General features: G+C 45.5%; 1 protein-coding gene across 1 annotated transcript; it reads right to left on the bottom strand.

Annotated features, from left to right (window-relative positions):
• Positions 1-1,329: 1,329 nt before the first annotated feature.
• LOC140737764 (major histocompatibility complex class I-related gene protein-like) lies at positions 1,330-17,654 on the bottom strand. The gene is made up of 6 exons (XM_073064391.1): positions 17,459-17,654; positions 9,105-9,353; positions 6,614-6,859; positions 3,849-4,124; positions 1,595-1,707; positions 1,330-1,511 (listed from the first exon to the last, which is right to left on the bottom strand). Exons 1-5 carry the CDS (start codon positions 17,550-17,552, stop codon positions 1,631-1,633), a joined length of 942 nt encoding a protein of 313 aa, XP_072920492.1. The 5' UTR covers positions 17,553-17,654; the 3' UTR covers positions 1,330-1,511; positions 1,595-1,630.
• Between the last annotated feature and the right edge of the window lie 235 nt (positions 17,655-17,889).

Consider the following 17,889-nt stretch of genomic DNA (forward strand, 5'->3'; position numbering starts at 1 on the left):
TTCTCGTTGGAGCAAAGGGAATGAGAAGTAACTTGATAGAGATGTACAGGATGATAAAAGGCATAAGAAAAATAGGTTGAGTGGATAGCCAGAGTTTTTCCCATGGTGGAAATGGCTAATATGAGGGGGAACAATTTCAAGATGATTAGGAGAGAAGTGACTATAGTGGGATGTCAGAGGTAAATATTTTTTGTTTGTTTGTTTTTTTTTAAAATACACAGAGAGCAGTGCATTTAATATTTGACATTTCTAGTCAGGAAAAAACTGACTATCCCATCTCTGCATGTCTCTCAGGATTATATAGATCTCTACCAGGTCTGCCCTCAACCTCCAATGCTCCAGAGAAAACAATATGAGTTTGCCCAACTATACAACAGGGAAAATAACCATGTTTATTCCATTGTGTAATCCTCATATTTTGTACTCTCTCATTCTCCAGATTGCCAAAAAATTCCAGAGTGTCTGCTCTGGAATTATGACTAAATGTTGGACCCTGCCAATCTCCCATGAAGAAAAGAATTACTCTTGGGTGTCCGGTGTTTAAAACAAGCATTTGTACTTCAGAGCAATGATTTGACATCTGGCATTTGTGGTGGAATTAGGACTGGAGAGAGCAACTCAACTCAAGTGGGACCTTACAGACCTTACAGTACACTGCAACACTGAAACTTGAATACTTTCTCAGATGTAAGAAAAAGTTAAAACATAGCTAAACAGGAGTTCATCAAAGCAGAAGATTCAGCCAACAATTTCCCACAGTGGAAGTAACACTAAACCTATCCTTGCAGAGGGATCAGAAGTGGAGAGAATGAGACATTTCAAGTTCCTGGGTGTCAACATCTGAGGACCTAGCATGGACGCAACATATTGTTGCAGCTATAAAGAAGGCATGACAGTGGCTATATTTCATTAGGAGGTTGAGGAGATTTTCTTGTTCTACTAAAACACTCGAAAACTTCTACAAATGTACAATGGAGAGCATTCTGACTGGCTGCATCACCATCTGTTATGAGGGACTACTGCACAACTTGTAAAATTAGTCAGATCAGGGGTACCAGCCTCCATAGTATCCAAAACATCTTCAAGGAGTGATGCCCTAGGAAGGCTATATCTACCACCGCTCAGGACATGCCACCTTACACTGGAGCCATCAGGAAGGAGGTACAGAAGCCTGAAGGCACAGTTTCTTCCCCTCTGCCAGCCAATTTCTAAATGCACATTGAACCCATGAACACTACTTCAATACTGTTTTTATTTTTGTAATTTTGCACTACTTATGTTAACTTAATAGTCATATATACTTTATGTAACTCAGTTTTTTTCCTTGATGTTTATTTATTGTTAATTTCATTGTACTGCTGCTGTAAAGTTAACAAATCTCACGACCTATGCCAGTAATATTAAATCTGATTCTGACTAAGCTTGCTGAGGTGTGCGGTCACTCATCACAAAACTGTTTGAGGCTCCACCCTGTGGTCAGAACTGTGGTTGAGATAGAGCCAAATGCTCACCTGCAAAGGAGAAAAGAGAAGAAATTGAATGTACAGTATAATACTGTAGCAGGTTAAACAAAGGCATCTGTCTGTTTACCCACCTCCAGTGATGACTTGGTTCTTTCCTTGCTGCACCTCTACATCACTCCAAAGATTATTGCAAACACAGTCATCAGCCCAAACATGGGATGTGCACAATGGGGCTCACCAACTCCTGTCCACCAAGTAAAGATCGGTAAATTAATAAATGATTTTATTATTGTCACCAGTTACCAGGTACAGAGGAAATACTTGTTTTGCATTCTGTCCCTATAGATCATTACATCAGGATATTAAGGTTGTACAAGGGAAAGCAGTAACAATGCAGAGGATGTGTGGTGCTGGCTGGCAATAAGATGCAAGACCATTAAAAGTTAAACTGTGAGGTCAGATGCCCATCTTACTATGTATGGAGACTATTCAGTTTTCTCACTGGAGCAAGACAGAAGTGTTCATTGATCATAGTAGTACATGCTTTCAGGCTTTTGTATCTTTTACCTGATTGGAGCTGGGAGAAGTGGGGGGTGAGGTGTGGGGGGGAGGAAGGGTGATCCTTGGTGGGTGGTATCTAATATATTGGAGGATAGGAGAATGGAAGGTGTTTTGAGGAAGGAAGGTAATGTCATTCGGATGGAAAGGATGGAGAGGAGATTCACAAGGATGATGCCAGGAATGGAATGCTTGAGATACAAGGAGAGACAGGGTAGGCAGGGACTATCTCTCCCCCCCCCCCCAGAGTGTAGGAGGCTGAGTTATACAGAGAGGTATAAACAATTTTGAGGGGCATAGTGCACAATAATTTTTCAGGGCTGCTGATGGTATAGGTTTAAGTTGAGAGAAAAGATGTATCAGGAACCCGAGGGGCAACATTTTCAGACACAAGGTGTTCATTTTATGGGTGCCAGAATAAGTACTTGAGGCAGACAAGTTAACATCTTTTAAAAGATACATCCAACAGTAGATGGATCTAAAGGGTTTAGAGAGATATGGGCCAGGATATATGGGACTTCTTTGAACAGGTATCTCAATCGACAAAGATGTGCTGGCCTGAAGGGTCTGTTTCTCTGCTGCCAAAATCGATGAATCTATGGCAATCAAGCACTCAACAGCCAGGCACTGACCACTTGACAGTCAGGTCTTCCCCACAGTCCCAATTGCTTCTTAGTTGTTCTTTCTGTTGAGTTTTTATTGTATTTCTTTGACCAACAGCTCAACTGTTTCTGTAACAGCTGGTGAGCAGAAGGAACTGATTTAATTCAAGTGGTAAAATAATAGTAAATAATAACTTAAATTAGAAATGGGATATTTTCTTAGAATTAAGAAATTTTCAGAGGTGTGCGAGGAGTGGAGCTACTTGAGTAGGTATTTCAAAGTAGGGAATAGGGTGGTGGAGATAGCCTACAGGATGCTGGATTTCATTGATCAGGGCATAGAATTCAAGAGCATGGAAATTATGGTACAGCTTTATAAAACATCAGTGAGGCTACATTCTGAGTATTGTTTACAGTTCTGGTCACCAGAGCAGAGGAAAGGTGTGTTTGCATTAGACAGAGTGCAGATGAGATTCATCAGAATGTGGCTCAGATTGAATGGGAAGAGAAAATGGATACACTGGGTTTGTTTTCCTTAGATGGGAGGAGACAGAGGGTGGACCTGATGGAGCTATACAAAATTATTAGGGTTGTAGATAGGAAACACAGAAACTGTTGGAAGAATTTTTTTAAAATATAGATTAATTCTGTTTTCACACAATTTTAAAAACTGTTTCATATATATGTATATACACACATTATAGTTGATTTACTTATTTTATAATTATTTTATATCATCATTCATTGTATTGTTCTGCTGCTGCTAAGGTAACAAATTTCACAACACATGCCAGCAACAATAAACCCGATTCTGATTCTGAAGAATGCTGCAAGTTTTGCTTGCTGCAGTTTATGCTTCCACTTCATGTGTTTTCTTGAACTGTAGTAAACTTTTCCCCATAGTAAAAGTGCCTATAACGAGGTAGATTTAAGTTGATGACCCTTAGAAGTTCATAGGGAATCTACAGATGAATGCTTTCACCAAGGGGGTGTTGGAGTTGGGAATGGACTGCCTGAGGAGATGGTGGAGGCAGAGACCCTCAATTTTCAAGACGTATCTAGATGAGAACTTGACTCATCAAGTTAGAGAAGGGGACGGGTTGTGCTTTTGAGAACAGAGGGTTTGCATGAATCAGGTAGGCTGAAGAGCCTCCTTCTTTGCTGCACGAGTCCATGAGCCACCACAGGCAGAATGAAGCAAATTCTGTACCGTACAATGACCTACCTCCCTTCACCACCAGTGCCTGTGTCAGGCTGCTGTGCTCGATGTGACAGGCATAGATGTTCGGGTTGTTGCCCTGCAGCTCAATGACTAGTTCCATCCAGTATGTGTCATTGTAGTTCGGTAGCACAGTCACCTTGTAGCCCTCACAGACAACCTGCCCATTCTTCAGCCACGTAGCATTGATAGCACGGGGGTAGAAGGGAGTGATGATGCATGAGAGACTCTTGCCTGCAGTAGCTGTTGGCCTCCTTGTCGACACCTGAGCCTCTGGAGCAACTGGGGAAGAATCAAAAATTATGTCACCATCTCAACACAGGCTGATGTTACCTTACTGTTACAGGCTGAAGTTACAGTGTTCAATGTTGGTATTACTCTCACATCCATCACTGCCTCAGAATGTGATCTGTCTCACTATTACACTATCTGATCTGAAATCAGCCTCCACAGACCAAACTCATGCAGATGACAGACAGAGATTACGTTCATTCATCTGACAGGTCCAGATTGAGGTCACAGGCACTGTTTCCAATGAAACTGTCATACTATATCCCAAATTAAGATTATCTTCAAACTGCAAGATGGAGAATGCCCTCAGCACAGCAGTGGTGATCAGAAGCTGCCTCACTGCCCCACACACTGCTCCAGATCGGGAGATCAGTCAATGTCTCGATTTGGGAGCACCCTCACTCAAAGACTTGAAGTACATTAATTATCAAAGTGTGTATACAGAATACATCACTGAGATTTATCCTCCAATGCAGCAAAGAGACAAAGACACCAAGGAACCCCTTCAAACATCAAACACCAAACATGCAAAGAGAGAACAGATTGCACAAACAGCAAAGTGAGCTAGCAACACGTGGAATATCAAACATCCGAGCAGGAGTATTTCTGTTCTTAATTGTCCATTCCTCATCTGTTTGGGCATAATAGTGACAATGACTCCAGGGGCAGTGTCTTGTACTGTGTACTGTGTGAGAGACGTGAGACATCCAGTCTCTCGGATAAACACATCTGCACCAGGTGTGTCAAGCTGCAGCTCCTCAGAGAATGTGTTAAGGAACTGGACCCGCAGCTCATTGACCTTAGCTTCATATGAGAGAAAGAGGAAGTGGTAGATAGGAGCGATAGGGAGGTAGTCACCCTAGGTTGCAGAAGATAGGTAAATGGGTGACTGTCAGGAGGAGAAATGCACAGCCAGTGCAGAGTACACCTGTGGTCATTCCCCTCAATACAAGTGTACTACTTTAAATACTGTTGAGGGGGACAGCCTACCGGGGGTAACCATAGTGACCAGGTCTCTGGCACAGAGTCTGGTGCTGTGGCTCAGAAGAGCAGAGAGGTGATGAAGACTGCAGTGTTGATAGGAGATTGCATTGTCAAAAGAATAGACAAGATTCTATGGGCACGATAGAGACAGCCGGATGTTATGTTGCCTCCCAGTTGCCTGGATCATGGATGTCTCGGATCAGGTCCATTGCATTTTCAGGAGGGAGGGTGTGCATCCAGAAATCTTGCTGCATATTGGCACCAATGACATGGGTAGAGAGGTTGAAGAGGTCCTGAACGGAGATGTTAGGGAGCTGTGTAGAAAGATGTAAAACCAGACCCCCAGGGTAGTAATCACTGGATTTCTGCTCATGCCACACACCAGTGAGGGGAAGAATAGTATGATTTGGCAGGTGTATGTGTGGCCAAGGAATTACAGGAGAGGGCAGGGGATCTCTTCTGGGTATGACCTGTACAAAAGGGACAGGTTAAACCTGAACCCAAGGGGGCCCAATATCCTTGCATGCAGGTTTGCTAGAGTTGTTCAGGAGGATTAAACTAATTTGACAGGGGGATAGGAACCTGAGTGATAGTGCTGAGGATGGGGTAGTTGGTTTACAAACAGAGGCAGTTTGTAATAGGACTCATAGTCACGACTTTATGGTCACGACATGAAGGGATACGGGGAGAAGGCAGGACATTGGAGCTGTGAGGGATAATGGACCAGCATGATGAAATGGTGGAGCAGACTCGATGGGCCAAATGGCCCCATTCTGCTTCTATATCCTACGGTTTTATCGAGTCTAGATGTATTCAGTTTAGTTCAGTGCCTTGCTATAAGTCAAATGCAGGGCGCAGAATCAATCTTTACTGATACACCTCGATCAAACTGCTCATAAACAGCAATACCTGAAGCACATGAACCCTAAAGTTCCCCAAAATGAGTCACAACCATGAGCCTTACCGATCAATCCCTGCACTTTCCTCCAACCACAGCTAGTAAAAGGGAGAGGAATAGCAGCTAAACACAGCAGATGGCGCCAAACACCAGCCTGGCCTCCACCCCAGGCCTCGTCCACTTCAACCTTGCTCAACACCTCAGTCAGAGAGAAGCAATGGAGCCAATCATGGGCTCACAGTCCCTCTCCAGGCCTGCAGGCCGTACACTCCAATCAACTCACTGTTTCAAATTAGATCCCTCATTACTCCAGGTGGGAAACCCCTAACCATTTTGTTTTGGGAGCTCCCTCTCTTTCCCATATCAGGGGATCCCTCTGCATCTCCGATTGGGAGCTTCCTTACTGTCCAGATCAGGAGATCCATCTCTGTCCCACATAGGGAACACCATCAATTTGCTATATCATCAAATCCTTTAGTATCCTGAATCATGACAGCCCACACCATCGCGGTCTCAGAGCCCCATAATCGTCTCAGACTGAGGTATCCCTTGTCACAGAATTGGGAGTTCCCTCACCATCATAGAATGTTCCACTTGCCTTGCCTTTCAGATGCTTCTTTTCCAAGCTGAACAGCTCTTTGCAAGTACCGAATGCAGCAAATCTTCAATTCATACTGTTCTTTGAAATTGAGTTGCTGAAATGAATCGAACAATCCTATGAGATTTTTCTTTGTGCTAATATCATTGCTGACTGCGCCAAATTCTGGGATGTTGACTTTTAGAATCAGATTGACCGTATTTCCTGACTGTGTGCAGCCGAAGATTCCCTGTATGTAGCTGAAGTCTGTAAAGTAACAGATTAATTAACATTCATGGCTAAAGCTTCCAACATTAAATCTGATATCTGGATAATGATCTGCTAAATACATAAATGCTACAAGGGGTGATTGATAAGTTTGTGGCCTAAGGTAGAAGGAGTCAATTTAAGAAAATCTAGCACATTTTTCAACATACTCCCTTCCTTCATTTACACACTTAGTCCAGAGGACATGGAGCATATGGATTGTCGACCTCCAGAAAGCGTCCACAGCAGGGGTGATTGATAAGTTCGTGGCCTAAGGTGGAAGGAAATGTTGAAATATAAATGTGCTAGGTTTTCTAAAATTGACTCATTCTACCTTAAGCCACATTCTTATCAATCACCCGTCGTATGTGACAAAGGTGCACAAAGTAGTGGGTCGCGGTGAGGGACTGTGTACAGTTAAGGCTGAGAGCATGGGGTGACAGTGTACCATATAGAATGTTTGTCACTGTGTGGCACAGATCACAGGGTCTTGTGGAATCAGTAATCAATGTGAGCAACTGTCTAAATGGCAGGGTGGGAGGGGAAAGTTTAAAGAGATTAATTTGTTATCAAAGAATGGCAACGTTTTCAAACGTACAGTGAAAAGCATTCGGATTGGTTACATCACAGCTGGTGGGTAAACGCCAAAGCCCTGAAAGACAAAAGGCTGAGGGGGTGGTGGACTCAGCCAGTCCCATCACAGGTACAGCTCTCCACATCGTTCAGGACATCTGCTGAAGGCAATGTCCCAGGAAGACAACATCCATCATCTGGAGCCGCACCCTCCATATCATCCAGGACAGACCCTCTTCTTGATGCTCCCACCAGGAGGGAGAGACAGAGGCCTAAGGACCCACATCTCAGGCTCCAACAAGAGCTCCGTCCAACAGCACCAGGTCCTTTAACCAACCAGAAAAGCCTTAACGTGACCTGAGATTATATTCTTAGCTCTCTTAACCTTGCACAAATATTATTACATTTATTTTGTTGTATATCTTTGCAAATGTGCAGGTTGTGTATACTTATTTAAAATTGATTTCATGCTAACATGTCCTGTATACAGAATGCTGCTGCAAAACAGTAATTTTATGGCATTTGTACCCTATGTAAGCCTATGATCAGAAATAAACTTGAGCTTGAACATATGCAGAGTGCACAGTACAGAGATCATGTTGAAACACTGCATACAAAGCGGGGCACATCGAAGGACTGTCAATATGTGGGACAGAGCAGGAGCTCAGTGAGAAACTGCACTGTACAGTCTGCACTAAACCATGTCCACTGCAGAGTTACGGTGGAGAATTGTGAAAGGAACGTTTGTATTCAGTGTCAATAAGCACAGAGTGTGCACCACAGCAGGTCTGGTCACTCCATGATGGTGAGGCTTTGGAGAAGGTGCAGAAGATGCTTACCAGATGCTGCCTGGATTGGACAGCATGTGCTATAACAAGAGATTGGACCAACTTGGGCTATTTTCAGTCGACATCTGTATCATTTTTCCCTCAGCTGAAATGTCTAATATAAGAGGGCATGGAAAGGGGGATAAGTTCAATGCTGATGTGCAGGGTCAGTCTTTAACAGAGTGGCCCATTCCTAAATTGTGCTGCCAGGGGTGGTGGAAGTAGCAGATACAAAGAGGGTGTTCAAGCAGCCCAGTTGAGCAGGAAATAGGAGGACATGGACATTGTGTATACAGAAAGGATTAGATTAGTTTGAGATTTGATTATTAATATAATTAGTTCAGCAGAACTTTGTGGGCCAAAGGGCCTATTCCTGTGCTGTTGTGTTCTATGTTCTAATGCATGGAGTCCCAGCACCGAATTAGATCTGGAAAGTGTCACTGTGGCAGGTGACTAGGTAAGCCATGGACATCTTAGTTCCAAACCATCCTAGACTGAAGCATTCCCAAGTCTGGAGTTGGGGAGTAGGCGGAGGATTGGGGTTAGAGCCAGGGCAAATCCTGTGTGGACAGTGGGTTTGATTTTCACTGTTTCTCTGAAGAGGTCAGTGGGGAATGAAGACTGGATAATCAGTTTACATTGAAGGGTCAGAACTTAGCCAGATGATTAGGATGGAATTCTTATAATTGGAGTTAAGGTAGAGAGCATAATGGAGATTTGAGAGATTTGAAAGAATGAAGGAATTTAAATTTGATACAACAAAATCAGATTCAATATAAGATCAAGATATTGGCAATATGCAAGTCCCTGACACTCAAGGGTCAGTGGAGATCAAAGACACTCACTAATGAAAATGGAGATTGGCTTCAGAAATGTCGAGAGGAGCTCATGAAGCACGTCAGTTATTTCTTTCTGTTCTTTCTGGTAGAAAGTCGATAAGCCATCTGCGATCCACTGATGCTTGATTTCTACTTCACGGAGGGTGCTGTCGTAGTAGTCAATCTGCAAGTCATCCAACATCCCAATCCTGAAGAAGGCTGGCAGTTCAGTAATATTGATGGATTGGAAGTAGAAATACATCAAGCCGTGTGAGCCTGAGTAAAAGGAGAGAGAGAGAAAGAGAGAGAGAGGGAAGTGTCAGAAAACAACAAAGGATCCTCACAATTTCTAAGGCATAACTTGGGAGTTTGATGGCATACTCACCACTTGAATGGATTAATACACATCCAAGCAGACATCCTACTGGATCAGGCAGCACACCCCCGCCCCCCCCCCCCTTTATTAGCTCCCCAAACACGAGCAACAAACATTACTAAAACATTCCTCACTGCTTTGACTGTATACAAAATCCTAAGCAGGTACTCACTGAAGCCAATCCAACAGAACAACCCAAACCCCAGCACAAAGGAGGTCAAGGGCAGCAGGCAAACAGGAGCCCCAACTCCACTATAGGGTTGCTTCTAATTCAGAGGCAAACTTACTGGAATATGTGTCCGCCATGATAGAGAGGAAGCCAAGGTTCAACGGGAAGCAAAAGAAACTTCCGGGCACAGGTGTAGAAATTCTCATCATCACAGCAAAGGTGACAGAGAAAGAGGACAGAAAATTGGTTGTAGAGTTCCACAAGAGGCAGAGTGGGAGGATTAAAAGTAAAGATAGTTGTGCGAGTCTGTAGGTTGAAACAGACATTTGTGAGCGCAGTGAGGGTAGGAAAGACTTAGATATGCCCTGTATGAAGAGGTGTCAGGATCGAGGGGCCGGATGGACCCAAACGCAGGCCGCAGACACTGAAGTACTATGGGGAGGGCAGGATGGGGATGCCATGGCACTTAAGGGTAGAGCTGGGGTTCAAGTAGACCGAAGTTCGGGTTCAGCAAGAGCGGAGCGGGCTCCCGAAGTTCGGGTTCAGCAAGAGCGGAGCGGGCTCCCGAAGTTCGGGTTCAGCAAGAGCGGAGCGGGCTCCCGAAGTTCGGGTTCAGCAAGAGCGGAGCGGGCTCCCGAAGTTCGGGTTCAGCAAGAGCGGAGCGGGCTCCCGAAGTTCGGGTTCAGCAAGAGCGGAGCGGGCTCCCGAAGTTCGGGTTCAGCAAGAGCGGAGCGGGCTCCCGAAGTTCGGGTTCAGCAAGAGCGGAGCGGGCTCCCGAAGTTCGGGTTCAGCAAGAGCGGAGCGGGCTCCCGAAGTTCGGGTTCAGCAAGAGCGGAGCGGGCTCCCGAAGTTCGGGTTCAGCAAGAGCGGAGCGGGCTCCCGAAGTTCGGGTTCAGCAAGAGCGGAGCGGGCTCCCGAAGTTCGGGTTCAGCAAGAGCGGAGCGGGCTCCCGAAGTTCGGGTTCAGCAAGAGCGGAGCGGGCTCCCGAAGTTCGGGTTCAGCAAGAGCGGAGCGGGCTCCCGAAGTTCGGGTTCAGCAAGAGCGGAGCGGGCTCCCGAAGTTCGGGTTCAGCAAGAGCGGAGCGGGCTCCCGAAGTTCGGGTTCAGCAAGAGCGGAGCGGGCTCCCGAAGTTCGGGTTCAGCAAGAGCGGAGCGGGCTCCCGAAGTTCGGGTTCAGCAAGAGCGGAGCGGGCTCCCGAAGTTCGGGTTCAGCAAGAGCGGAGCGGGCTCCCGAAGTTCGGGTTCAGCAAGAGCGGAGCGGGCTCCCGAAGTTCGGGTTCAGCAAGAGCGGAGCGGGCTCCCGAAGTTCGGGTTCAGCAAGAGCGGAGCGGGCTCCCGAAGTTCGGGTTCAGCAAGAGCGGAGCGGGCTCCCGAAGTTCGGGTTCAGGCAGACAGGTCCCCGGGGTTTAGGCAGGCTAGATAACCTGGCGGAGAGCGCACCCTGGGCGGGCCGCATATATCCCGGGTATGGACGCCCCCCAGGCGGAAACACCGGAGGCCTGGGCAAAGCCCAGGCGGGTGCGGGACACTATCCCGGGGTTCGGGCGGAAGAGGAGGAAGGGGCAGAACCTCCGCCGGGCAGTGGCAGGTCAGCCAGATCTGCCCGACGGAGGAAATGGGTAGGAACGGGCACAGGTCCAGGGTGACCAACACAACAGTCATGATAACGGGGAAATCGGAAACGGCCGGCAGACAGCGCGACCGCGCGAACTAAACAAGCGAGCGGAGAAGCGGGACCAGGGCATGGGACGAAAGGTGGGGGAGCGGATCAACCTGGTAGTACTGGCACGGGGCAGAGAAGCATGATGAAGAGAAGATCTGAGCCCGGGCGGAATCACAGAATGCAATGCAGAGTTCGGAGCCGGTGGGGAAACAGAACAAAACGACCACCCGCCTGGTCCCAGTCCCAAGGCCCCTTATAAACACCTGCAGCTCAATGAGTTACAGGTGTTCCTCTTTGAACCAGGAGGGTCCTAACTAGATCACGGGGGACGGGAGGGACAACTGCAGGACCCGGAGTCCGGAACCCTCGGACCGGATCAAAACCCGGAACGTGATTCTGGACCGGACCCTGACAAGATGAGAACAGGCTAGGAATTGGGAGCAAGGAAAATGACAATTTCCAGTTCTGTGTGAGTGTAGGGAGCAGCACCAATACAGTGATCAATGTAAAAGGAAAGGAGCTGAGTGAGGGAGCCCAAATGGATTGAAGCTTAGCACTCATTTCAAGAGGACTAGAATGTAAAAGCAAAGGTGTAATGTTAGACTTCATAAAGCACTGGTGAGGCCTCACTTGGAGTATTGTGAGCAGTTCTGGGCCCCTTATCTTAGGAAGGATGTGCTGAAACTAGAGAGGGTTCAAAGAAGGTTCATGAAAATGATTCTAGGATTGAAAGGTTTGTCACATAAAGAGCATTTGATGTTTCTAGGCCTGTATTCACTAGAATTCAGAAGAATGAGGTGGGACCAAATTGAAACCTGTCAAATGGTGAAAGCCCTTGACAGAGTGAATGTGGATAGGATGTTTTCTATGGGGGGAGAGTCTAAGACCAGATAACAGTCTCAGAATAGAGGGGTGTCCTTTCAGAACAGAGATGAGGAGGAATTTTTTTAGTCAGAGAGTGGTGAATCTGTGGGATTCTTTGGCACAGGCAACCTAGCAGCAGTGGAGGCCAAGCCATTATGTATATTTAAGGCAAAGGCTGATAGATTCTTGATTGGTCAGGACATGAAGGGATACAGGAAGAAGGCAACATATTGGAGCCGAGAGTAAAATTGACATAGCAGAGCAGACTTGATAGACCAAATAGCCTATTCTGCTCCTATATCTTATGGTTTTATGGTACAAGACTGTCACAGGTATCCAAGTGTAGAAGAGATATTCCAGAATGCTTCCTGGATTAGAGGACATACAAATTGAATTGAATTAAATTGACTTTATTATTTACATTCTTCATATACAAGAGGTGTAAAAATCTTTATGTCTCCGTTCAAATGTGCAATGTACAATTATAGAAATTTATAATAAATATTATACACAATAGGATAGTCAATATAACATAGAAATACAGTTATGTCTGCATGAACTAAGCAGTTTGATGGTCTGGTGGAAGAAGCTGTCCCGGAGCCTGTTGGTACTGGCTCTCATGCTGCGATATCATTTCCCAGATGATAGCAGCTGGAACAATTTGTGCTTTAGGTGACTCAGGTCTCCAATGATCTTTTGGACCCATTTTACACACCTGTCCTTCTAAATATCCTGAATAGTGGGAAGATCAGATTTACAGATGTGCTGGGCTGTCCGCACCACTCTCTGCAAGAGTCCTGTGATTAAAGGAGGTACTGTTCCCGTACCAGGCAGTGATGCAGCCAGTCAGGATGCTCTCAATTGTGCCCCTATAGAAAGTTCTTAGAATTTGAAGGTGGGCCATAATAAACTTCTTCAACTGTCTGAGGTGAAAGAGATGCTGTTGTGCCTTTTTAACCACACAGCCAGTATGTACATACCATGTGAGATCCTCGATGATGTGTATGTGGAAGAGAAGTTGTTCTTTGGAGTGGCAGAGACTGAGGGAAGATCTGATAGATGTTTATAAGATTATGAGAGCATCCCAGGGTCACACTATCTAACAGTAGAGAGCATGTATTTAAAGTGAAAGGGAATAAGTTCAGAGGAAATTTGTAGGGCAATGTTTATTTTATGTTGTCAGTGTCTGGAATCAGCTGTGAGGGCTGGTGGTGGAAGCAAATACCACAGAGGTATTTAAGAAACACTTAGAAAGGCTCATGAATTGCAGAGAATGGAAGGATATGGACATTGGCAGAAGGGTTTAGATTAGTTAGGCATTTGGTTACCGGTTTAATTAATTTGGCACAACATCTTGGGCTGAAGTGCATATCCCTGTCCTGCACTGCCCAGTGTTGTAATCCCAGAGAAAGATATCATAAGATTCTCCTGGTTGCTCTGAATTCCTCCCACACCCCAAAGATGGGTGGATTGGTGGGCTAATTGGTTGCTGTAAATCGCCCTAAGATGTGAGTGAGTGGTGGAATCTGAGAAGGTGTTGATGCGAATGAGGGAAGAATAAGTTTAGATGAGTGTAAATGGGTGGTTGATGGACCCAAGACAACTGTACTGACTCTGCAGAAGAATCACTTTCTTTAAAATCTGGACATTACTGACTAGCTGCATCATAACCTGATACAGAAACTACAATAGACAGGAAGACAAGAGCTGCAGAGAATGGTGCACACTGCCTGATCCACCACGGGCACATCCTTCCCCAACACTAGCAGTATCTACAGGAGGCACTGCCTCAAGAAGGCAGCATATACCATCAAGGATTCCCACCATTCACATCATGCAGTCTTCATGCTGCTTCTGTTGGGCAGGAGGCACAGAAGACTGACATCTCACAACATCAAGTTCAGGAACAGATACTTTCCAACAGACATCAGTTCTTGAACCAACCTGCACAATCCTAACCCTACATCAGCAATGCAACACTACAGACTGCCTCTTGCACCTTTAAGACCATAAGACATAGGAGCAGATTTAGGCTATTCAGCCCATTGAGACTTTTCCGCATTTCATCATGGCTGAATCCAGATCCCACACAACCCCATACACCTGCATTCTCGTCATATCTGACCATCAGGAAATGATCAACTTCCACCTTAAATATATGCACTGACTTGAGAGTCTGTGGCAGAGCATTCCACAGATTTAAAGCTCTCTCACTATATATAATAAAAAATTCCTCCTTACCTCTGCTCTAAAGGGCTACCCCTCAAATCTGAGGCTGTGACATCTAGTTCTGGATACTCTCACCGTAGGAAACATTCTCTCCACATCCACCGCAACAAGTCCTTTCAACATTCAGTAGGTTTTAATGAGATCACCCCACATTTTTCTAAACTCTAGTGAGGACCTAGGCAAGCTCCTCTCTCATGCCTCTGTAATTCCCTTTATTCCATTGCGATACTGATACATGTGAGTTATGCTTCTCCCTCTCAAATTGCAGTATGAATTCAATCATATTTTGATCACTGACTCCTAAGGAATCCTTTATGTTTAGCTCCCTAATAAGATCTGTGTTTTTGCAGCGTACCTGTAGATGTGAACTTCCCACTATTGAGGACGTTTACAAAGACAGGTGTGTAAAAAGGGCCCAAAGGATCATTAGGAAATTGAGGTACACCAACCACAAAATGTTCCAGCTGCTACCATCTGGGAAACGGTACCACAACATAAAAGCCAGGCCCAAGGGGGACAGGTTCTTCCACTAAGCCATCAGACTGCTTAATTCATGCCTACACAACTGAATTTCTATGTTATATTGACTATCTTGTTGTACATTCTATTTATTATAAATTATTGTAAATTACACATTGTACATTTAGATAGAGATGTAACATAAAGATTATGGAGGATGTAAGTAATAAAGTCAATTCAATTCAATACACAACACCGAATCTGTGATAGCCTTTCCTTGAGTAGGCACAAGCACAAGTATTCTCTAACTTTACGTCACCCTTTTCTAAAGATGTAATTTCAACTCTTACCAACAGAGCCACATCACTGCCTACGCCTTTTTGCCTGTCCTTTCGATACAAAGTATATCCCTTGATGTTAAGCTCCCAACTTTGGCCTTTTGTCAGCCACAGCTCCGTGATCCCCACAATGTCATGCAGACCAATGACTAATTGCGCCACGGGTTCATCCACCTTATTTCAAATACAGCACCTTTAGTCCTGCGTTCTTCACCCTTTTGAATTTTGCCTCTGTGGTACAATTTATCTCTTTGCTCTGTCTGTATTTGCACCCAATCATTGTCTTATCCTTCCTTACATTCATGTTACACCAATCATCTTCTTGTAAACCTGCTGGCTCATCCTCAGCTCTATCGTCCTGGTTCCCATCCCCCTGCATATTCATTTCAACCACTCCCAACAGCTCTAGTAAATTTGCCAGCAAGAATATTGGTCCCCCTTGGATTCAAGTGCAACGTGACCTTTTTCTACAGGTCTCACCTGCCCCAGAAGAGGGCACAAATATCCAGAAATCTGAATCCCTCTCCCCTGCTCCAATTCTTCAGTCACACGTTTACCTGCCACCTCATTCTATTCCTATCCTCACTGTCACGTGGAACAAGCAGTAATCCTGAGATTACTGCATTTGTGGACCTGCTCCTCAGCTTCCTTCCTAACTCCCTATATTCTTTTTTCAGGACTTTGTCCCTTTTCCTTCCTATATCATTGATACCAATATGTACCATGGCTTCTCTCTGCTCACCCTCCCTTTTCAGGATATTGTGGATGCGTCCAGACACATCTCGGCCCCTGGCACCTGGGAGCCAAACTACCATCTGTGTTTCCCTTTTGCATCTACAGAATCACCCATCTGTCCCCCTGCCTACAGAATCGACTATTAATGCTTTCATCCTCTTCAGTTCCCGACCCTTCTGAGCCACAGTGCCAGACTCAGTGCCAGAGGCACAAGCACTGTTGCTTCCCCATGTACTGTTGCAGCTGGGCATCTCTGATAGTGTTTTATTTGCTCTGATGTCTCAACCTGCAGTTATTTTTGTTCATTGACTTGCATAAACTTTGCGTATTGTCATTCTGTGCGTTCCCTGAACATGCCTGCTTGTAATGCTGTTGCAAGCAAGATTTGCATTTTATCTATATCTAACCATTCTTATGCATATGGCAATAAATTTGACTGAACGTGACCTAAAATCTCCCTGAACGTCCTAAATTCCCTGCTACCTAGGGTAACAGAAACAGCTATATTGTTCTTTGTGATTTATTGTTCCTAATTCTTCTGCTTCCTATTTCATTGTATTTTCTGTAAGCAGCCAGTGCAGGCACAGAACACTCTCCCATAGTCTGCCATGTGTAAACATACTGACCAACCACCCCAACACCAGAGCTTTGATGATCTCGCCACTCATGTCCAGTGCCAATTGCCTCCACTTCCCGCAGCATCATTCGCCATGAGCGATGTTAACCCGGCCATTCACTTGAGAGGGGCCTTTTACAAAACCTCCCAGAGGTGCTTGTACATAAAATGCATCGATGTTCTCCCAGTCTATGACCACAGCAATCACCAAAACGTAGAGCCAACTCTTGATGCACTTTGAAAATAGGAAGAAAAAGTTCTGACAACAGTCAACAGGCCAGGCAGTATCTGGGGGAAAGAGGACCTGTTGATGTCTCAAGTTAAAGACGGAAAGCTCCGTAGTTCCGATAGCATGCAAGGACAGAGAAATAGAACTAATGTTTAAGGGCCAAGATGGAAACTTGCAACAGTTCGGGTAGCATCTGTTGAGAGACAAACAATAAATGTTTCAGATTCGGGAGCCTGAATCAGAACCTGGAAAGAGAGAAATCAAGTTAGTTTTTGTTAGCAGAGAAGTCCTTCACACATAAGGCACGGAAAGAGGCCACTCGGACCGCTATGTGGGTGCAGACCCTTGAGGAATGGGTAGAACAGGGGTATTTCTCTGGTATTGTGAAACAGACTGATATACCGTGGAAGTTAAGGGATAATTAAACTCATACTAATTACTTTAATGTGATGCCTCTATTAAGATTGTGGGACTTTCCTCTTTGGAAACTGACGACAATTCCTACCCACCGGTGAAACATATTCAAGGATCATTTTGCCCCGAGTTTATCGACTCCAGAAATGTCGCAAGAGTGATATAGAACACAGGAGTGCGATGATTTCGTCTTCCCGTCTAATGCAGCCTCAGCCAAGAGCTCCTAAAGATTTAAAGGTGAGTTTCCCGACGCAACCCCCGACCATCGCCGTCACATACCCTCGCCTCACCTGTCTGGCTTCCCGCGACAGAGCAGAGAGAGAACGCGGTGACAAGGAGCGATACCGGTCCGGTCCAACTCTCCATTGCGACTTCTACTCGCATCGACTGAAACCTGATCGTTAGTCAGTGAAGTGCTGAGGGTGGAGTTAGACTCACAGACGCGGCTTGGGGTAAACAGGGTTATCTACAGGTGCAGCCAGTAACTGAAAATCCTTCTTCAGAAATGGACTGTGGGCGTAGCGGAGATTCGGCTGATCGCGGGAGGGAGCGGAGCCAAAACACTTCCAGTAGTGTTGCATCAAATCCGACGAGAGGAGATTTCAGGAACCTCCCAATAGCCCGAGCGAAGCTGCTCAGCACAAACCTTCTCCAGTCACTGGGTAAAACAAAACTTCTAGAGGAACTCGGCGGGCCAGGCGGCAGATATGAAGGGAAAAGC

Source organism: Hemitrygon akajei, chromosome 2 (assembly GCF_048418815.1).
Source record: "Hemitrygon akajei chromosome 2, sHemAka1.3, whole genome shotgun sequence".
NCBI lineage: Eukaryota > Metazoa > Chordata > Chondrichthyes > Myliobatiformes > Dasyatidae > Hemitrygon > Hemitrygon akajei.